Raw genomic sequence first — 22,889 nt, 5'->3', positions numbered from 1 at the left:
ATTGGAAATAATACTAGGACAGAACTTTTAGGTGTAAAGACACATGCATGACCTTCTGTGTTAAGGTCCTTTGTACATATACACCAAACATACAGTCCACGTTTCTGAAAAGACCCACCCAAATTTTAGGTTTTTAGAAGAGAGGATGCAAGCACTGAAAATTCTCATGTTTCACAAGATCTTCCACAGGACAACATGGGTTTTAACCGTGTGAAAAATTCTTGGCTTGAAGGAAGCAAAAAAAATGTAATCCTTCCAGCAAAACCAAGAACAAACAAGTAATTTAGGGGTTGACGCTTCGAAAAGTATCCTATTACACTTTTTGTCCTTGATTTTCAGCCAACTGCATCAAGGATTAAAAAGTTTATTAATATTTTTATGGAGAGGGAGGAGTAATTGGAAATTACACAGAAATCAGAGCCAAAAAAACTAAGTATCCACCATAGAATTGTCACGCTATAGTATATTTAAGCCTACATTCCACAAAATTTTGGGTTCTGTTTAAGCAATGTAGTTAAACATATGAACGCTATTTTTTTTTTCACATCTATATTGCATCTCCCAGGTGCTTGAAACCACAACAGAACACTTTTCTTCAGTTTAAAATGTGCTTAATTTTAACTATGATCTTAAGTAGTTCTTTATTAAGTACTTACACATATGATTAATTCCAAAAAATGAAACTGAATTGTGACCAAAGATGATATGACTTGAGTGTGTACTTAAAATTAAATTATTTGTGCAGTTAGAGCCAAGACACCAACCTAATCTTAAGAGGTTATGAGTCAATTCATCATTCCTTCTGGTAGCTGTAATTTAACTACCCTTTCTTACAGTTATAATTTCATTTTAAAATAATAGTCATTGAATATTAAAACAATACTACAAGCTTAAGATTTAAAACAAACAAACATACAAACAAAAAGCATATATATAAATAACTTTTTAAAAAAAACAACCTGGTACACATTAAAAAAAAAAAAATGGAAGGGGTCAGACAGTCTTTTAACCTTCTTAGGTTTGATCCTGCGTTTGATTGTTTGTCTATCATGAATCAGGTGCCACGAGCATTACAATTCTGAAGTTCTATCTCACAGTAAAACCAAGTACAAATCATTTACTGACCGCAACAGGAGTGCTTTGCAAGAAGAGATTGTGCCTTAGCAATTATTAAGCAACCTTTTCAAGTTTATGAAGCCACTCATAAAAAGCTATACAGACCGTTCTTACCGCTTCCTCGGCACGGTCACCTTTGGCTGTGAGATAGGTCACTCTGAACTGCTGAGCATTGTGATCTGAAATGTCCCACACCACCCTCAGACTTGAGGTTGTTTCATCATCTATAACAAGATTTCTGACTCCTGTTCGAAAAACTAAAGCCAGAAGTAATTTTATTAGCATTTTATCCCTTCTATTTTTAGATTTAAATTGTGCTAATTATCACTAAATCTATTCTAGGACAAACCCATTCAGTTCAGTCATACTTGCGCTTAACCACATACATTAACAATGCAATTACATAATAGCTACTATAACAGGATAACTACTATACTGCCATTAACATGTATTATCCCACTTGCTTTATTTATATTACTTAGCTAATGGAGCATTATAATAATAAAAAACTAACTGCAGACAATATTATGGAACAAAAAAATGCAGAACTGTTGATTTATAAACTTCAGTTTTTTAAGTCCCAAGTAGACAAAGAACCCTCAAAAATTAACAAAATTCTGAAGAATATTCAAGTTCATATTTATGTTAATGCTTATAAGAGACAAGAGAGTCAGATTTTCCAAATCAGACTCAGTTTCTGTTCCTATGTAGCATCTCTGGAACCATTCAAATTTCTTACACAGCATAACAGGCTGACCCCTATCCCACATGTGGCTTGTACAGGAAGCTGGCTACACAGAGAAGCGTGGTAGAAGAGCACAATAGCATGCACCTTCCACCAGTGATGTCCCTTGCCTGTAGTCTACACCTCAACAAGATCTTCCATGACAGTGTGCTGACCACAAAAAACATGAGGATTTGGGGTTACCACCCCTCAGTACTACCACAGCTATCTGCCCCTAGATCTGGGTGCGCTAGCTTGCAGAAAACCTCAGTTCTTTGCTTTCAGCATATAAACTGTTTACATTAATTTCATTTACCTGCTATGGTGGGCTTAGGAGTCGTTGCAGTGGTAGTAGTTGTAGTAATGACGGTGGTAGGTATTGCAGTAGTTCCCACAACTGAAAAACAATACTCAGCTCACAAGCAATTCATCAAGATAAGCTACAGTATTAATCTTGTATTTCTAACTACGACAACAAAAGGTGTGTTCAGACCTACAAATATCCTACTTCTGACATTTCAGAGATTACAAGAGAACTACTTATTTCATTTACTTTAGGCACATAGAGGTGCAGTAGTAGTCCTTAGATCTAGAGATATGGCATGATTATAAATTGTACAATTAAACAAAAATACATATAGTCTTTCACATTTCTGGCTTAGCTGAGAGTAGTGGCCTCCACTTCGATGATTTGTTAGGGTTGTCACATTTACGGAACTGAGGACTCTGTGAAGGTGTTCACTATTGTCCAAATAAAAACTGAATGTATGCTCAGTAACAATAGGCAATGCCAGCATTGTTAGGATGGGCAACGACTTCTTAAAAGAGGACTGAAGATTAAGCTTGTAATTAATAAGAATCAATTATATTTTTGAATCTACACGTGAAAAATATAGTTGTTTACTTCACCAAGTCACTATCCATCAAAGGAGAATCTGCACATGAATTTAAGAAATATTTTTTCCTCATTGAACAGAACAAAAATGATCCGTATCAGTTTACATCATGCCAAAGAGTATCCTAAGCTGTACTTCAACAGAAATTTAATGATACTTTAGAAATAAGAAAATCAAGCAACGTCTCCCATAAAAGCTTCCTTTATAAGCCAGAAATAATTTACTGAATAGGTGCATCTTCCATAACCTTCCAAGAGCCTCCTTTTGAAAAAAAATCCATATCTTTATAGTAAACCCACAAAGTTCTCATTTCTTAGAGAAAAACAAAGCCATCAGCTAAGGGCAAGATGTTTTTCATATCTCCCAGTGCCTGATATAGAGAGAAAGGACACTTTTATTTTTTTAATCCATGTGACTGTGTAATGCAAATTTCCACAAATGGTGCACTGCTCTAGAAATAGACTTAAAATATAAATACATTTTCTGTTCCTTGACAAAGGACAGAAATAGATGAAAATCTTCAGGGCAAAATGATTTTATCTCATATTATTCTAGCCGGTTTATCAAGTGCAGAAGATGAATTGCTATGCACACACAGAGCAGCTTTCTGGCCCAAATCAGAATTCTTACAGAAGCTCAATGTTAAGAATACTTTACTATAATGCAATGGGTTTAAACATACGGTTAATCCTAAGTATATAGTCCTAAATATATGACTGACACTGAATCAAAGACTTCAGCAATCTAATGAAATTGCTGGCTACCATTTTGCTTACAACTATAAATTATGCTGTATATGATTTATAAGTTTTATCTTTTTTACTTCCATATTAATTTCAGAGGATACCCATGTGCAATTTCTGGACACTTATTTCAGCCAAGAGTGAACACCTCTCCAGTGAGTCTAAATTACATAAATAGGAAAGAAAATGGCATAACAGAAATGCCAAACGTTTTCAACAAAATTCCTGTTAAGTATTAACATTAAAATATTTATTGCCTCCCCTCAATTTAATATATGTCTTAATGAAAAAGTGTGTTCCAAGACTAGAAGTTGAAATGTCAGATGGAGGAATATATTTCTAGATCCTATGGTTATTAATACTACTGCTCAGAGAGGGAGCCAAGCCATCACTTTGATTCAATGCCATCTACCATATAATATTAAATAAGGAAAGTGAAAAATATTGTCAGCAAGGGCCTGGTGTAAAACCAACACATTCTTCATTATTAAAGCAACCCAAAGATGGACTGTGTTTTAAGTATTAGGTTTAGACTTTAAATTTAAATCATTTGAATGTCTCTAAAGATGATGTTCAAGAGTTTGTCTTACTTGTAGCTCCAAGAACAGCAACAACTTCACTTTCGGTTTCATCATCAAAAACTGCCAGCAAAGAAACTTCATATTCTGTGTTGGGCAACAAACCCTCAATAACATAACTGTCTGCATCTCCACTTAAAACAACCTAAGTAGCAAAGCAAGATTAAACAAAATCACTCGATTAATTTACACAAAGTGACTGAAGTCAAAGAAAGATAATAAATTCTGCTTTAAAACAACATAAATCCAGACTCAGGTATGCCCAAATAATTTATTATCTATGTTAAAATTAAAAGTATCACGAAGTAAGATTGGAAAAAAAACAGTGTTAAGAAAATTTTAAATGTATTTATTATTTTGTGGCTGACTTGATTACCTTAACATGCAACCTTACTCTTTCACATACGGTTGATGAACTGCTAGGGCTCAATATACGTATGTATTTCATTTGAAAAAACTTTAAAATTCAAAACATTCCTCATTGAAAGCAATATAACAGGGCAAGTTAACTTTCATCCATATTTCTACCATTCAGTCACTATCATGACAAGCATACTTAGTATCTCTGTAGCTTTACAAAATGCAGATTAGTTTTATAATCTGAGTTATGATTCCATGCATTTGAATGGAACATGAAGAATACAGGTAAATGCACTCTGAAACTAGTTGCAATAAATGTAAAAGGTTACTATTAATTCCACCAAGCCCTATTTGCCATAAATCACTACACTCTCCCACAGACCAACAGCACATCTGCTCATTCTGGGGTAACCACTCACAAGAATGAACGTGGTTACCTCTGACAGTTTAAATAGAGGCTTTTCACTGTTTTTACTAGGTCTGCTTCATTATGATCAAGCAGGGTAAGGGACTGCTCATACAGTTAGCATCACTGATGGATTTAATGTGAGTACACATGAGATGCTGATCTGTTGCAGGAAATTGGTGGCAAACTGGCGGATGGTGTAATTTTTCCATCTAACAAAGCTGGATCCAGAAAGGATGTCCATAGCCAAAGAAATCAAGCAGACAGCATGCTGTTTCAGAAAGAACATTTGCAGCAGACTTGGAGATTTATGGGAGATGTGCTGTTGAGAAGTTGGTTATATGTCATGGCATTTTAAAAAGTAACTTTCCTTATTTCTACCTATGACAGCAACAGAAGATTCACATGTGCTATGTTAACTGTAAGAAGGCTTTTCCTTGTGATTTTTGTGTTTCATAGATTTTTATTGGAAGGGTCAACAGATGGGTAGGAACTGGAGCTAAAGGAACTGTGAAGCAGAATAGGAGGAGGCGGTGTAGTAATACCAGTGAAACTGGTTGACTTGTCTGGGGAATAATCACTAGCTTATGCAGATAAATACTGTCACAAAACAACCTTTCTTGGACAAGTTTTTATAGGTGGAATACACACGGGAAACCAAACAATATATAAATGCTGCATAACATTTACTACAGCAGCTAGAAGAAATAGTAAACCACACTATGTTCTATCCATGATCCAGATTTCCTAGGTTGGCAAACAGGCACAGTCCAGGAAAAAATATATATATATCCTTGGGAAGAGGGACTCTTTAACTAATCATAGACTTTTTGAACTCTGATACAGAAAACAGAAGGAGAAATGAATTAGATGGGCCCATGCCTTCTACAACTATCAGATAATGAATTGGGCAGCCCATACTGTGCACTCTAGCATCTATTTTCCTGGGAAAAATTCAGACATCAGCTTCAGTGGGTCTAGCTGTATTCTAAGTAGGTATAAGTCTTTCTTTCCAGTTCCCCAGGCCCTCTAGTCATATGTGAAATTCCTACACATAAGCAACTATCATGCACATAACTTTGGCAAACTTTCTGCAGCATAGCTTCTAGCACTCTCCACTCCCTGCTAACTTAGCCCACAGAGATGAACACAAAAAAGAACACAAAGAGCTGAACTTTCAAGTGGGGAGGCCAAATAACAGAAGCAAAAAATAGTAACAAATACAGGAGTAGAGCAGCATGCATTTTCTACTTTAACCTACAAATAAAAGGTCACTTTTAAATAAAGTGTTCCAGTTCTTTTGTGCTAACATCCCACTATACTCTCCTCACACATCAGCAGTGTTGGTGAAGTAAGTTGAGGTGTCTGTAATTCTCAACACCATTCCATGACCCCACTCAGCTAATTGGCAAGTTGGGTCTTGGGAGAAAGAGAGGGAGTGCATGTTTTTTCTCTGCATGACTGATCACTTAGCTGGGAAAGAAGCTTAAAGAGGAAGGCAACAGCCCGGAGGTATTGTGCTATCCTAGGCACGACCCCATTAGAAAGGTCATGCAAGGAGAACAAGAAAGCAGCTTGGGTCTTTTTAATATTTTAACACAGAAAGAATACTGAGGCCTCCAGCAGTTCTTAATGAATACACTGAACAAGTGAAACCATACAAGTTCAAATATTTTCTGATCACTAATTCTAACAGTCAAAGGACACCACAGACACCACAAATCTCACCCTTCCAAAAAAAATCACAAGGCTTAAAGGGTTTCACTGACAACTACTCCTTGGAGCTTAGCAGAAACATATCAGATCACTACTGTGCAAACAAATCAGTAGTGCAGGAGGATGCCAGGGAATGACCTGTGCCCGCTCTCTCACCGCCAGTTCCTTCTTTACTCTGCTCCTTCCTGTAATTTCTTTCACCAGTTTGCAGGACTACCTCTTGCCGAGTCAAATAACTGTCCTCAACTAAGTCTACGGAAAATGACACTTAACCTAATTTTGGAAAGACTGCTTCCTGTCCTAACAGATGAAAAGAATGATGCATGAAATCTAGGCACAGGTCATCTTTCCCCAACATGCTTTCCACCTCAATCAACTGTTTTCAGTTTTTAAATTAATTAAAATTTAATTTAAATTAAATTAAAAATAATAATTTAGACTAATGAAAACAGCACTATGGCGAAGATGTACAGGGGACTATAGCAAAAAATATGACATAAACAGGTACACTTTTACCTTTCAAACCTTTTGTAACTAGGCTTGGTGGTCAACTGTAATGTGACCAGCTTATTAGACAAACGTGGATCCTTATGTGATCATATCACAGCTCTGGCTGTGTTACCACCATCTTCTAGTAAAATGAAGAATATAAACCACTAAAAACTGAAATAGCACCAAAAATCAAAGCTAGCTCTATGCAAGTGGCACAGTATAGGCTATTATTCACAAAATATGTCTTCTCACTTCATCTTCAAAGATAAAGTGGAATATTGCTTTGATTATGGTTTTGAATTGCTTTGTAGCAGGACTGATCTTTTTCCAAGCCAATTGGTCAGGCTTAATCAGCAAAAGTTGATGCAAAGGACCTCAGAATCAAATTTCTTGTCCTGTTTCATACCCTCAAAGAATCAAGGCAACTCACCTCTTCAGATTCCCCTCCATCCAAAGGAATCCATGCCAATCTGTAAAAAGCAATATCTGAGGAGGTGGGTTTCCAGCTGACCCTAAAACTATCTGTTGATGCTTCATCAACTTCCAAATGCTGGGGAGGTGGAACTTTTCCTGCAAAATATTAGGCAAAAGAAAAGCGAAAGTAAATTATTCTCTAAAATTTATATAGCAACATCAAGAAAGCACCATTTCATTTGTAGCTTGTTACCAAGAGTAAATCATGCAAGAAAGATGACAAATGCACAGCGGATTCTTTGCACACCCGTACACTTGGGGAAGTTTTTTTTGTAATTGGAAAGGGAAATACACACAATATATGTTCTTTAGCTGCTCCAACTGTACAAGTTTCCTAGCTCTTTCTCCACTGGAGTAGCTTCATGCAATCCTAACACCCTTTCCTTTGCCCAGACCTCTGTTTGCCATGCTTCTTTTTTTTCACCTCCACCTCAAACTACATTCCTAATCTCTGTCCGTTCTACACACTGTCTATCACACCATTTCCATTTGTTATTTGCATGTAGGTACCAGCTTCTTTCCTGTTACTGGTCATGTTTTCCAGTAAAGGATGAGAGCATCAAAATTGTTCTTGGAAATCCTTCAAAAGTTTGGACATACTTACTTGTGGTAAAGCTGCCAGTAAGTGGTTCAGATTGTCCTTCATCATACAGGGAGAAAATAGCAACAGTATATTCTGTAAGGGCCGTCAGACTTTTTAAAGTATGTGTTGAAACAGGACCAACTTCCACCTAGAGGAAGTATAATATGCAATACATGTTGATCACACATTAGGAATAGCTTTGCTTAGCACCACAGGAGAAATGTGACCAATGTAGAACAAACAAAAGAAGTGCCACCTGCTTTTTAAACAGACATAAAGGAATAGCTGAAAGGTAAGTAAAAACCTGCCGAACATTCCCACATTATAAATTATATTACCACAAGTCTAATATACTCAAAACAATTATCACAGAACCATAGGATATCCAGGGTTGAAAGGGACCCACAAGCAACACAAGACCAGATATGTCCCAGAAGAAAACATGATTACATACTGACACACAATATTTTTTTTAAGGCTTAAGTTATATACTATCACTTAGAATCATAGAATTGCTAAGGTTGGAAAAGACCCACAGGATCATCCAAGTCCAACCATTCACCCATCACCAATAGTTCTCACTACACCATGTCCCTCAGCACAACATCCAAACGTTCCTTGAACACCTCCAGGGTCGGTGACTCCACCACCTCTCTGAGCAGCCCATTCCAGTGCCTGACCACCCTTTCAGAGAAGTTATATTTCCTAATGTCCAGCCTGAACCTTCCCTGGTGCAGTTACTTATTTTGTAATGGAGCTGGCCTGTCTTAATAATCAGAACCACTTTTTGTGTTATTTAAAAAACTTTTTATGCATTCTTTTGGATTTCTCTATTAATATAATTCCATCCCATCTTTCATTCTGTGAATGATTCTTGATGTTAAAAGATATAAAGCACCTTTGGTAACTAGTAACAACTAAATATTGCATAACTTTTAAAATGCATAAATTTAAGTCAGAAAAACTGTTACCATCATTCTGTTCAAGTCAGATCCTGTTTCTAGGAAGCAAATTTTTAGAACATAATTACTGCAATATATGTTAAGAAAATGTGTGGAAGCCTTCAGACAGTCTTTTTGAATGACCCTGTGTGCATGCCATATGACACTGAAAATCTTGTTATCTGGACCAAATCAAGAATAAATGTTTCCATACTAAATATACAGTCAAGATCCTGATCCTACAAACCATTATTCACTTGGGTATTTCCTTCAATTTAAATACATCAGCAAGGACCAGTCTCATACGTAGGAAGCAATATAGCACTGCATCCCACATGATTCCTTCCAAATGGAATTCAATACTAAGCAAACTCTTAATAGCACTAAGTTTCAGAATTCTTTAGCAAAGCATTTGTTACAGCTCACAAAGTAGCTGTAGTTCACAAAGGTTACACTTTATAATTACAGAAGTCTATGGAGGACTGAGATTGGTTAAGAAAAAGGAGGAGCTAATAATTTACCTCATTGGTTTCTGTTCCATCTGTTTTAACGTACATGATGCGATAGCCCTTCACATTTTTGGAAGCAGGATCCCATGTTAGCTTAGCACTATTGTGTCCAACATCAGAAAACTTCAAGTTTGATGGGGGACTTAGAGGTACTTGAAAAGGAAAGAGAAAAGATCATGGTTATAGTTGCGAAACTTTTCCTATCTTTAAACTAAGCCACACATTTTCCATTTAAAAACTATCAATATTGGTCATTTTAATTAAAAGATACATTCTCTTCATCAGTGGAGCTACATGAGTGCTTCAATCAGGTAATATGGCTTAGCTCTTTGCTGAAGTGGAAACACAACAGGTGTATCTTAACTAGAACTGAAAAAGAAATTATGCTCCTGTTCATAGTGAATATAAGCTACATAATATTTATAAATACATTTATGCTTATATTTTTATATCAACGTAACTCAAGTAGATCTGTACCCATATGCAATTGTTTCTCCTAAGTGTTCCATCAAAAGATTTCCTGTCAGGAACATTCTGACAAAACATTTTCTGAACATAAAAGTCTCTGACATAATAACAAGTTTGTACAAAAGCAGATCTCATTTAGAAGATTTCTGAAGTTGCAACCTTTTTTTTTTTTTTTTTTTTTTTTTTTTTTTTTAATATCTGCTTAGCCTTTCCCCTTTTTTACACCTTCTCTATGTAGAATCTACGATTCTGTGACGGCTGTATTTGGATGAAGCTGTTTCCTAACAGCAACCTCAGTTAAAATCATATTTATAAACTACGCATTAATTGACTGTCATGAGCTGGAAGAAAACAAAGTCAGGCAGCAGTCTCAGTTTGCTTTAATTTTCCTGTCATACAAAAGGAAGTAATTTGGGTTGTCTCTGCTACTCTGTATTACCCCAACATCTGTTAATTTTATCTGAGTTGTGAAACTTGTCTCTACCCTTCACACACACACTCCACACCAATCCACACGGACAGATAAATATCATCACTTCAGAAGTTGTTTCCCTCATACAAAATCACATGGGAGAAAGAAAATATTATATGGGCTTAATATTTACTGACTTGGAATCTGTAAGCAAATGCCTAACCACCTTAGGAACTGTCAAGTCAACTTGGTTATGAGGAAAGAGAAGATGAGAACAGACTGGAATTATACTACATGGGTTTGCCACACCTCCTGGCATTCAATATATTCCTCTGAGTCAAGTGAAGGGAATATCATCTGCTGGATTTCCTTCCTACTTTCTGTCAGTCATTGAATTCACTTCATTTCACCAGCCTGGACATATCACACAATGCTTTAGTTTTACCTCTATCTTTTTGGAACATAACTGTCTGACAACATTGCTCACAACCAGACATACAGTCCTGCCACCAGAACAATCTGATGTTTACAGTGAGAGCTGGATAAATCCTGGCCCCTGAAAAAACTCCACCCCAGAATAAGAATACCAATCATGCCTGTTTGGCACAAAAAAAGGTTTCACTCCAGTCACTGAGATGACACAGCAAGTAGGATAATATTTTTAATAAATACAGACTATCTGATATTACATGTAATGCTACTGCAAATTAGACAGATCATTTTGTAGGCAGATATATATGGTCCAGGAAGAAAATACCAGGTGGCCTGTTCTTCAGTTGGAAGACAGAAATAATCCCAGAAATTCAAAAAAATAAAATAAAAAATTGCTAAAATCTGAATCAAGACAGGGAAGGCACTATCACTGGGCACTGACCATTTGTGACAGGTGAGCTCATAAATAGCTCTCTTTTCGCACGGACTGCCAAATGCCTGAACAATCAAAGCCTGTTAGAAGATTATTTGAATAGCTGCATACAGGAGATTAGAATTAATCCTATTTCTTATTACAGTGCTAAAGATGAGTTGACATCACTGAGTCACCTTAAAAATAAATGAAGGTTGCAGGGTACCAATTTTTTATTCTGGTCTGGTAACAGCAATGATGATGGTCTGACTAACACATGCTACTAGCTCCTGTGATCAAACACTGAGGTCATGAATTCTCAGCTCTTGCCAACGTATCTGGAATTTGTATGTGATCATCCTTCCAATATGTTAGCCAGGTTTAGAGCTGAGCAGCCTCCAAGATCATGAGACATGAAGTGAATTCAGACTGGCACATTCACAAACTACACAAACTACTGTTTAGGATAAATGAAAAACAGATACTGGGCAGATATTAATCAAAACCAGGAATAAATAAATTTTAAAGAAGGAGAAGGAATGGGAGTCAAACAATAGGAGGGAGAAGGACACAGAGAGAAACGTCAAAGACTTGATTCTCTAAGTGTTAAAAATCTTCTGCGCTCTTTTCAAGCCCACAAACATACCCAAGTGGAATTAGCTCTCTCTGTGCTTGTCTGTCTTCAACTGTCCTCTTTGTCATAGTTTTATTTTTTTTTGTTATCGGCCCAAAACCGTTGTCATTCTCAAAGAAGACCCAGTTCACACAGCACTCCCGGAGCTTCTTGACCAATCCTACAAGGCCATTGCTCCAGCCCTTCTTTATCTTAGCACTCACATGCCTGAACTTCTCTCACCTACTACATGTAAGTCATTTCCACACTGTCCTACTAAAGGCTGGAACACAAAACAAGAAGTAATCACTCCCCCGCTGGGAACAATAAAAACATCACTGAATGCTGTCCCAGAAATACTCCTGCAGCACAATTGCTTATTTTCAATTCCTTTGTCTTTCAAATGCTGAAGCTATTTAGAGAGTCGTACAGTGCTCTGTACAGTTAGTAAAGGACAGGATTTAGCTGGCAAAAATCTTACCGCTTATTAAAAACACGTCATCTATCATGAGTACACAGGCACTTTCCAATCCCTCATTTACCAGATGTTAGGCAGTGGGGGTTGCACAGAAATCTCTTCTTGCTTCTTTTCCATCTGTACTGTTTACTGCTGAGCCAGAGGAAAGAATTTCTCCATCTGAGCATACTCCCCGCCCAGACACCTGGTTCTGTGGCTGTAGGAGACTAAACAGTGGTCTCAGTTTAGCTTTACAAGGTGACCTTCATTCAACTTCAGCAAGCTCAGGAAACTATCATTAGTTCCACTGAATCTACAGGGATACCATAGTATAGTACCACTACCAACAAGAGAAAAGAGTTCACAATCCTGTTCCATAAACTATGTTTTTTTTCAGAAACTCACATCCTCTGCCTCTATAAATCCACAGCATTTGCATTAAGAAACAAAAGTACAGTTAAGACCTTGTCCTATGGACTATTCAAATCAGATTTTAAAATCAGATGTTTTTTCTAATATGAGCAAATGTTATTCTAAAATTTTATTAATACTGAAGTGAATATAGGTATGTACTACCCACATGTTGTTTCTTGTCCAGTAAGGGGATCACTAGCTTCTTCTCCAAACATGGCATAAACTGTGACTGTATATTCTGTATTCGGCAATAGTCCATCCAGTTCAAGTTCAGTTGAGGCCTCACCAATTTTTATCTAAAAACATCATAAAGAAGAGGACAAATACTTCTGAATTAGCTCATGATGGTAAAGAATACTATTTACACACATTAAATTATGTGATCAGGTGCTTTACTGAGCATTTTTCTGATGTTGTGTAAAATTTTAACAAAATTGTTAAAAGGCCAAAACATGAAGGTTAAAGGACTTTAGAAGTAACTAACTTGTCTCATCAGCAACGACACAATAATACTCTTTAGAGTAACATGCAGCTACTACTGCCCTTTTGCTCCCAGCTACACTTTGCTTCGCTTTCAGCCTTTTAGAGAACAAACTTATTTCCATGTGCAGCAAGGCTCAGATTTTCTGTTTGCTATTTAAGGTGTGTATCGCTTTCCACCTCTTCAATGACAGACACAGAAACATAGCTGACTTATTTATTGGAAAAAAGTCTTTCCTCAGGTAAGGCGCAGGCCTCCTGATTCAATTAGGTTTCAGGGAGAGACTTGTTTTGCAGAGAGCACAAGTCTATGCATGTTTTTGGTAGCTTGCTGCACTCTTCCCACCAGTTTGCATGCCCTAGAATGCTTTGTAGCATTCTTTCTTCAACAGAGTTGCTATATATAACCATATATATAGAAACTTGAGCATAAAAACTTTTTAAATCATGACCCAAAAGTTTCATTGGAACTATGCTAAAAACTGTTTTTAGCCTACTTTAGTATTTTACTCGCAGTGGAAGACTGCACTACTTTATCCTGCCACACTTTATTTTCCCCCTTAAGACACCTGATAAAAGCACATTTCTGAGGGAAGGCATTATTTTTAAATTTGAAAAAAAGCAACAGTACAGAACTAAAAGAAAAGCAATAAATGTGATATTTACTAATTCAATTTACTTCCATGAGATCAAAGGATAAACTTCATATTCTTTTGATAGCACACAGGAAATGTCTTCTTCTTCCTTCCTTTCTTCCTTTCTTCTTTTCTTCCTTCCTTCCTTTCTTTCCTCCCTTGCTCCTCTCCTTCCCTCCCTTCCTTCCTACCTTCCTTCCTTCCTTTCCTTTCCAAGTTTGCTTTATAAGATGATAAAGTATTACATCATATATTATTTCAAGAACGTTACTTCAATTCAGCTGAAATTGTTGCATTTTTTATGACAATGACATATAAAAATAATCAGCTGGTACTTGGCCTCTCTTCGTAAGGTCTAACACAGAGTACTTACAGCAGTAATGGAAAAAGAAAGTATTTGCTCATAAAGTTGAATGTTAAAGGCCAAGTACCTACTTTACTCTTTAAAATACTTATTTCTTGAATAATTGTTATTCAGATTAAAGCTCTACACATTACCTCCTTTTCATCTGCAGCCAACCCTTCTGTCAGGGGAGCATACAAGATCATGTAACCTGTGGCACCCGCTACTCCATTCCACTTAGCTCTCATGCTGCTGTGTGACACATCATACAGTTTCAGATCTGATGCCATTGGCAAGGCAACTACAGAAGAAAAGAGACAGACACTTCAGTTATCTCACCTGAATGACCAGATAGTTTTCAGTTTATTTTATCACAGAAAACACAAGGAAATTTGGCAATCTCCAAGCACAAAAGTGCTGTCTGTTTCCCACAACTATGAAGAGTTAATTAGTACATAAATGTCTGCAGAATTATAGAAACAAGGAAATTATGATCTAACCAATTCTAATGCCATGGCAGAGCTAGCCCTTACAAATCACTGCAGCTCTTTGTCTTAGATGGTTTTGAACATTTCAAGTGGGAGGATTTCTGTTCTTTAAGCACCAAATCATTCTGTTCAGATCTTACCCCCCCTTCTCCCTGATTTGTATTCAGACAACCACTTGCTATTCAGGAACGGGCAAGGTTGCTAAAACGAACAAGCCCCCAGAGGTGACTTTTTTACAGCAATAGTTCCCAAGCCAGGGTGTGGGAGAAACAGCCTTGATGTAGGACACCCTGGAGGAAACCCTGAATGAGTAAATTGCACGCAGCAAAATATGATGACCACAAGCTGTTGTGCGCTTAAATCCTGGAGAGTACAAACTGACTCCCAGGCCTATGTCAGTGGGATTATGCAAGACGAACAAAATCATCCATCACAAATCTTGGTGAATGCTAATCTAGTGAGTATGACTAAGCAGGCTGAGTGAAATTCAAACATTATTATGCGATTTATTTGTGGATTTATGACACTGGTAAAGCAACACAGCGCTAAACCATGTCCCTGATTATTTCTTTGTATGTCTGTAACTCTATAGAGTAGTGTTTCTCTGATTGTCCTCCTTTTCTTCCCTTCACAGGGCAAAGTCCCAGGGCCTCTCCATTGCTTTTGATCCCATCAATCCAATCATATATTTCTCTAGTCATTGGAGAGATATAAGGGAACTTCGTCTGCTTCTTTGGAACATATATGCTGAAAATAGTCCCTGAAATGAATTAAAGGGTTTGACAGGTAAAGAAGGAAATTGGTGATTGATATTACTCCTTTTCTACTAGAAACTCAAAGAGACTATAAAGGATTGCATGTTAAGGTTCCAAAAAACTCTACTTTGCATTTTTCTGAGAAATCTGATATGCAAACACATATTCAGCAAATAATTCTGACTACAATTCTAATAGTTCAAAGTTCTAATCTCCTTGTCTAAAGAAAAAATGGTAGCCTGTCTGTTTTACACTTCCAAGGAGGTGTACACGTATTAGATTACGTTCAATGAGCTCTAACAGAGATCATGTTTTCCTGCACACAAAACGCAGCAGCCTCATCCTTTTTTCTGCATTGTGGCTGTTCACTCAGTTTGTTGGTAAACCTGGACAAAGGTTCAACTCAGGTCTCTCTTTAGTTTTCCACTTTCAGGTTACCTACCTTCACTCCCAAACCTTTCAGACTACCTGCTGTCGATGCTTAGACTCTTAAAGTCTACCTCCACCTCATAGTCTGTATTTCTAGGTTTCATTATAAGAAGAAACTACCCACAAACATTTTCTAATTTACTTTGGTTTCCTCCCTCAGAGGTCTACTCAGATCTCTGATATGCTATAGAAAGAAAATAATCCTGCTAAAGTATTCTGAAGGTGCTTTTCACCACATTGTCTGATTCCTGTTCAGATTGCAGCAGTCATACAGACAGCAACTATCACCTGTATTATTGCTTATTTTGATTGTACAAATCTTCAAGAGAGGCATTCTCTTTATAACTCATGGTCTTGACAGGAACTCCTAGATACTCTAGTAATACAAATAGCGTTATAATATTAATATTATAATATAAATAATCATTACAATAATAATTAACAAAGAAATGACTGGAAATTAAACAATGGATTTACTGGAATTTTCAGCTGAGGTGCTCAGAATCTGAAATATAAACAGAGAATGCCAATTTGCATCTTAGACAGTTTCTAGGTTATCCTCATAAAGCCATGGGGATGAACTAAACCATCAGTATAGTGAAAAACAACTGGAATAAATTAGAACAGATAAAAATATATTTGTAACAAATTAAAATGCAATTACAATTCATATTTATTTCTAGCTAGAAGTGTCCCTTAAGTCACTTTTACATATTAAGTAGTAGCATTATGCATATTTTGTGTGTCTGTATACATTTCACACACCTATGACTCTCTTTTATTCTTCTGTATAGCAAATGGGCCAGTCTTCGTATGAGTGGCTTATTTTAACCTGTCAGTTTCTTATACAAAGGCAGGAATGCAAATTATAATTTTCTGTCGTTCTCTATTAGGATAGTGAAAAAAAAAAAAACACTTTTAAACTGCATGATTTCTATCATCTGAAATGATTAATACTTGCACATGTCAAACTATTACTTCTAACACACTATCAAAATGGTTCTTGATGCTACATGACCTCGGGGCATGATCTGATCAGATCTCAAAGTCAGCAGGGCTGGGCTCAGTCAGAACTTGATTTGGTGACTTCAAAGAAATACCAGGTGAAATAGGAAATGATCCTGTTAGTTCAGTAAATGTCTCTACTTCAATAAATAAAACAAATCCTAACACTGTATTATTGAGATGAAATTTTGGGAGACTGAGACAAAAATGCAAGCCTCACATAATGTTATATGATCCATTTTTATGTTACTTTCAAAATGGCAAGATTAGATTTACAGAGAATTGAAGAATTACTGAGGATGGAAGACATCTCTTGAGACCATTTAGTACAGTTTCTCTGTTCAGTCAGGCTCGGCTACAGCACGTTGCTGATGACCACATCCAGTTGGGTTTTAAATATCTCCACGGATGTAGACTCCACAGTCTCTCTGGACAGCTCCATCCAGTGTTTGACATGACAGTAAAACAGTGCTTTCTTTTGTTCTTCTGTTTCTTTCAGTGTTTTTTAATTTGTGCCCATTGACTCTGGTCCTGCCAATGGGCATCACTGAGAAAAGTCTGGCTTCCTCTTCATTCCTTCCCACCAGGGATTTTTACACATTCCTAAGATTTTCCCTGAGTTGTTTATTCTACAGGCTGAAGAGCCACAGCTGGCTGAGCCTCTCATCTTATGAAAGATGCTCCAATCACTTAATCACCTTTGTGGTCATTCACTAGACTTACTCCAGTAACTCCATGTCTCTCACTTACTGGAGAGTCCAGCACTGGACATAGCATTCCATATGTGGCCTCACCAGTACTGAGCTGAGGGGAAGGATCACTTGCTGGCAAACTTCTGCCTAGCACAGCCTGGAGGGCTTCTGTAAGGGCACATTGCTGGCTCATGCTTCGCTTGTTTACAAAGACAATCAGGTCCTTCTCTACCAAGCTACTGGTGCCTGGGTTTATGCCTGCCCAACAGGATGACTTTGCACTTCCCTTTTCTGAACTTCATGAGGTCAAACATGATTTCCCCTTCATAAACCTATGTTGATAGAAAATCAATGGAATCATCAAGAAAGTAACATACAGATGTTACCTTGAAATATTTGGTACTAGTGGGAATCACATACAGGTACTTCTGGTCCCACCTAATACTCCTCTCATTAGATAATTTTCAGCTACAAACCTTATTTATAAAGCTTGATTCCCACAGCCAAAACTTAGGAGTGTTCTAACTTAGTGTTCAATACAACTGACTTCAAAGTTCAGACCAGAGATAAATAAAACCTTTCTCAGTGTTCCCAACTCAGAAACTCAGCCCAGAATTAATTCAAACAAATTAATTTAAAATAAACGCATTAAAAGAAGTTAAACTTAAAAAGACTCCCTTCTCTAGCTCTTCTTCACAAAGACTAATGTTTACATGGTATGATTAAATGCAGCCAGTCAAATCCATAGCAAACATGATTAGGATACTCACGTGTAGTTTCAGTTCCACGGAGGCCCTCACTAGCAGCATTTGAGTATATTGCAAATACAGCGATCTGGTATTCGGTTAAAGACATCAGGTTTTTAAGAACTGCCGTTGATGAACTTCCATCTACCACAACCTGTTCAGAAGAAAGTTCAACTAAATACGCATATGGCAAATTAACTGTATAGCTATCAAATCAATACATTTCTCTTTTACATGATTTTTAAACTTGCAGTTAAGCATCAGTGTACTAGAGTTCAACGAATATACTGAATTTGCTTTTGCTACCTTTGTGTACAGTAAGGCATCTGAAAAAAAAAAAAGTATGTGCATCATTCAAATGTTTAGCTGATGGAAGTAGCCATTCAGAATAAAGATATTGTTTAGATGAGTGCATGAAATGCAGTTTAACTTTGTGTATTGGTCACTTTTTAATAAGATCACTACATTATCAGAAATATTCCTTTAGTACTACATACATAAACACTGTACTACCAGTTGACACTGATGTATACCCATGCTAAATCCAGTGTTTCTAGTGAAAAAAAAGTGATTAAATATATCCTTAGCAAAATCCTTTTCTTTTTGAGCATTTCCATTTACTTTCGTGAGTTGTCAGCCAAAGCCAAAAGCTTGTTCTACTGCATTTTTTGCCCACCTCCAGAATGCCTCTAATTCCTATGTAAATAAGCATCTCTGTAAATTTTCACTGATTGGATGCAGACATTCCAACATATAGACCCACATTTTCTTTCTTTTCTGAATTATTTGTTCTTATTTTATTATTCTATTTGTTCTTAGAAACCAAAATCTGGCTCACCATCACCTCATACTTCTGTTTTTGCAAACAGAACAGAATGGAGGAAGTTGCTACAGTTTGTTTCAAGTATCCATATGTGCAAATAAAAATGTAGGCACCTTACTGAAGGCATAATTCACCCCTCCCCTCAAAAGTACTCACACATTTATAACACATTTACTTTATAATACATGACACAAAAGCAACATGGCTGCTGACCTTCAGCCCCATCATACGTGACCAGATTTATAGTGTGCCTCAAATCCCATACAGGGAATTTTGTGGTAGATTTAAATCAAGCCATGGATTTTTTTGTCTGGTTAGTTCTTCCTACTAAAAAATTCTGGGAAGCCTATATCATCTTACCTCTTCAGGCTGTCCTCCTCGAGTGGGATAATACACAACTCTGTATTTTTCCACTTTGCCTGGAGAATGAGTCCAGCTAACACGGAATCCTCTAGCTGTTATATCAGATGTGACCAAATCTGTGGGAGCTCCAAGTGAAGCAGCAATTGTTCCTAGGTTACAGACAACAGAAATTTCTTATTCTCCTCTGCAAAATAATTATCTGGTTTGCTCTATTTGCTGAAGCTGCAAAGATCTTTCCTCATCAGTAAATCTAACGATTGGCTTTATTTATTTATTTATTTATTTATTTATTTATTTGGGTAAGTTGCAATGGAAACAAACAGCCAATAATAATGAATGCTGCACATGGAGCTCCCACTAGAACTAAACCTCCTTGGTACTGCAAAAAACTTTATATGAAAGGGGAAGAAAACACAAAATTAAGCCTTCTGGCTCTTCCTCCTATCACTCTTTCAAACCTCTTTTCTTTTCTTTTCTTTTTTTTTTTTTTCTTTTTTTCTCCCAAGGTGCCTTCCTCACAGTTGTGAAAAACATCCATGTATATATACAGCTGTGATCTCCTGTGTTCCTCTGCAGGTCAGAAACTGACATACTGGCTGTCAACACACTGAAGAGATATACTGAATGGCCATCTTCTCCAGCAATCATTCCTTTCCACAAAGATGTCTCATCTATTCATGCTTTTTCCATCATTTCCCTCTCATTTTCTCAATTTACTGCTCATTCCCTTCACAAGACAGCCCTAATATTTTGTATTTCTTCCAGTCTCAAGCTGAATTAAAAACTGAAAAACAGAGTGAAACCACACTAACATACGTTTTTCACTGAATTGGGTAGAAATGTGTGAAAGACAACTTTCTGTACTGATAAATGTTAGAAGCTTACTGAGAAATTATTCAGTGTTTGTGTGATATCACAGAATCACAAACCAAGCAATATGAGCAAATTCTCTGAAGCCATACAGAAAGAATTTTCTCAGGTAGGACTGTTACTCTGACAAATTGCAGCATTTTCTCATAGGCATTTCTTTTGTTCAGAAAAGCAAAAAATATTGTGGTTGGAGAGGCTTTTTTGTCTTTTGAATATAAGAACAGTATTGTCCACTACCACCTTTTCTTACATTCTAAAATACATTTGAGAAATGTACTAAATGAGTAAGAAAAACAACAATCATCAGGAAGGTACAAAGCAATCTTAAAGCCTGCAAATTTCAAAAACTTAGGCAACAATAAAAATAGCAATTTAACAGATAGAAAGAACAGCACAGATGCAACAATTCAATGCCCAGCTGTTAAAGCAATTCACCTCCAAAGCTGTGTATTACTACTTTTTTCCCCTTGCTCACTACTTGGAGATAAATATAGCAGGATGAATTATTTATTTATTTATTTAGCTACAAAATATTACAACATTTACCACTATCAAAGAAAAAGAGCCAAAGAGCAAAGATATCAAAACAAGAATAAAACATACCTGGCAAGATAACTCCCCTGACAGTTTACCTTCTTGTGAGCAAAGGAATATACAGCTAGACTCAAATGCCCGAAGCCAGCTTAGAACTACAGATATTCAGAAAAGGATTTGTAGCTGTAAGTTGACACCAATATAGATTAATTCTTATTTACCTTTGATTTCCTTTTCCTGTTCCTCTACTCGTGAACACACTGTTCTGGTAAGCCCTTCGACAATAGAATTCATGAAGTTGAAGTCAGCAACATTGTAAACGTGTGTACTGTCAGGTTCAGAGGCAATTTCTTTGAGTTCATTTATATCTGCATTCTTCACACCTTTCATCGAAAACAAAAACAAAGACAATATTTGAAACATAAAAGGAAAAAACATCTTGCCTGGATAGAAACTCATAAAAAATGAATAAAATCCAATTTTTTACTTAATAATCAACTACAACTTCATTGTTAAGATGTTACTTCAAAATGTTAAATTCTGCCAACATATCTGACATTTTTCCAACTGTCTCTTGATAATGTTGCATGCAGGTATCCCAGTAAATTCCAGCTATAGTTACAATGTGCTGGGAAACATAGTAAAGAAGATTTAAATTAATGATTATTCTGACTGGATATAGATATAAAATAGCACTTACTTAATATACAGGATAACAGATACAAATACACCAAAGTACAATGTAATGTAATGGTACACCATATATAGATATGGCAGAATACACACCAATAGCAAACAGCTCAATGCCTGCATCCCGTAGGTTTTTAGCAGGAGGGATAACATCATCTTGGGATTTCCCATCGGTGATCAATATACCGATTTTAGATACCCCAGGCCTTGCACCAGCTTCAGGCTTAAAGCTGTTCTCCAAAATGTAAGTTAACGCAAGACCTGAAAAGAAGAAACATTTTAGAATGGAAAAATATCCATTATTTTTTTCTCAGATCACAATGTTTATATCTCCACTCAGTTTATAGATCCTGAGAAACCTTTCCAAGAAGAATGAGTATGAAAGAAGAGCTTATTTAGTGAAAGAATACATTCCAATGGGAAACTAAGCTGCAGAGATGACATTCATTTTCAGCAGTCTTTTGATCAGTCAATGTATTTGGAAGCCCAAGTAGACTTTCTTATAAACTAGTCATTTTTAGTTTCTCTGACCCACGACAATCACTTTTACAAAAACAAATGCTGTTGAAGAAAAGCAGTATTTGGATAAGGCACTCTCCTGGTAAGAAATTTACCATTTTTAACAGCTACTTTGATAATACTGGAGTTGTATTGAGACTGTATTTATCCTAGGTAGACAGGTCTTCATTTATCCAACACCGAGTGCCTTCTGGGGCTTTAGTGCTCTAACTACAATAAGGTTAACAGAAATCTAAAAGCCCCAGGTAAACTTATGAATAGTTATTGTTGTCAGTTGTCAGATATTAAAGTAGTATTCTTTCCTTCCCCAGAACAAAGCTTTGTGCAAGAACTTTATGAATGGATTTTGCATTTTCTTCTTCACAGGTAGAAGATTTCACTCCATCCACAAATAGTTCGCATATACTTTGCATTATGAGACCTCTACCTGACTAGAAAGAAGTGGAGCCAGTAAGATAAGCACTTCAGAAGTACGAAACAGACATTGGATAAAGCCATTAGCATGTTGAAAAACAAACATTCATTTTTTAGAAGGATCTAAAACTTCTCAGTTTGTGTAGCTGGACTTTTTTTAATTTTAATAACATGCTAAGGTTAAAATACATACTGTACCTGTTAGCGTATTCCCTCCTTTATATGGTAGATTACGGACTGCATCCAAGACAGCATCTTTTGTGCCATAGGCATTCAAATGCCATTCAATTCGGGGATCACCACTGTACTGTGCAAGACCTGATGTACCAAAATAAAAGTACTCCATTAGAAAATAAA

The 22,889-nt window shown here is 36.5% G+C and overlaps 1 protein-coding gene and 1 long non-coding RNA gene across 11 annotated transcripts in view; one reads left to right on the top strand and one right to left on the bottom strand.

Moving 5' to 3' along the window:
* The window catches only part of COL14A1 (collagen type XIV alpha 1 chain), a 120,781-nt gene that overhangs the window by 64,463 nt on the left and 33,429 nt on the right, over positions 1-22,889 (bottom strand). For 7 of the 10 annotated variants that reach the window (XM_040676790.2, XM_040676779.2, XM_040676821.2 and 4 more), the window contains 13 exons: positions 22,731-22,850; positions 21,696-21,860; positions 21,131-21,292; positions 19,503-19,654; positions 18,344-18,473; positions 14,360-14,505; positions 12,913-13,042; positions 9,551-9,690; positions 8,110-8,236; positions 7,462-7,601; positions 4,070-4,202; positions 2,157-2,237; positions 1,222-1,373 (listed from right to left, as the gene is read on the bottom strand). In XM_040676790.2, the coding sequence (XP_040532724.1) occupies positions 1,222-1,373; positions 2,157-2,237; positions 4,070-4,202; positions 7,462-7,601; positions 8,110-8,236; positions 9,551-9,690; positions 12,913-13,042; positions 14,360-14,505; positions 18,344-18,473; positions 19,503-19,654; positions 21,131-21,292; positions 21,696-21,860; positions 22,731-22,850 (1,778 nt within the window). The remainder of the gene's footprint in view (positions 1-1,221; positions 1,374-2,156; positions 2,238-4,069; positions 4,203-7,461; positions 7,602-8,109; positions 8,237-9,550; positions 9,691-12,912; positions 13,043-14,359; positions 14,506-18,343; positions 18,474-19,502; positions 19,655-21,130; positions 21,293-21,695; positions 21,861-22,730; positions 22,851-22,889) is intronic. The other 3 variants (NM_205334.2, XM_040676810.2, XM_040676853.2) reach the window with 1 other exon arrangement.
* LOC121109908 lies at positions 13,277-22,743 on the top strand. Its single transcript, XR_005857645.1, has 3 exons — positions 13,277-13,388; positions 15,327-15,478; positions 22,485-22,743. It is a non-coding gene; the product is annotated as an uncharacterized LOC121109908 (long non-coding RNA).

This window comes from Gallus gallus, chromosome 2 (assembly GCF_016699485.2).
Source record: "Gallus gallus isolate bGalGal1 chromosome 2, bGalGal1.mat.broiler.GRCg7b, whole genome shotgun sequence".
NCBI lineage: Eukaryota > Metazoa > Chordata > Aves > Galliformes > Phasianidae > Gallus > Gallus gallus.
This window is presented reverse-complemented; position numbering and strand designations above follow the sequence as displayed.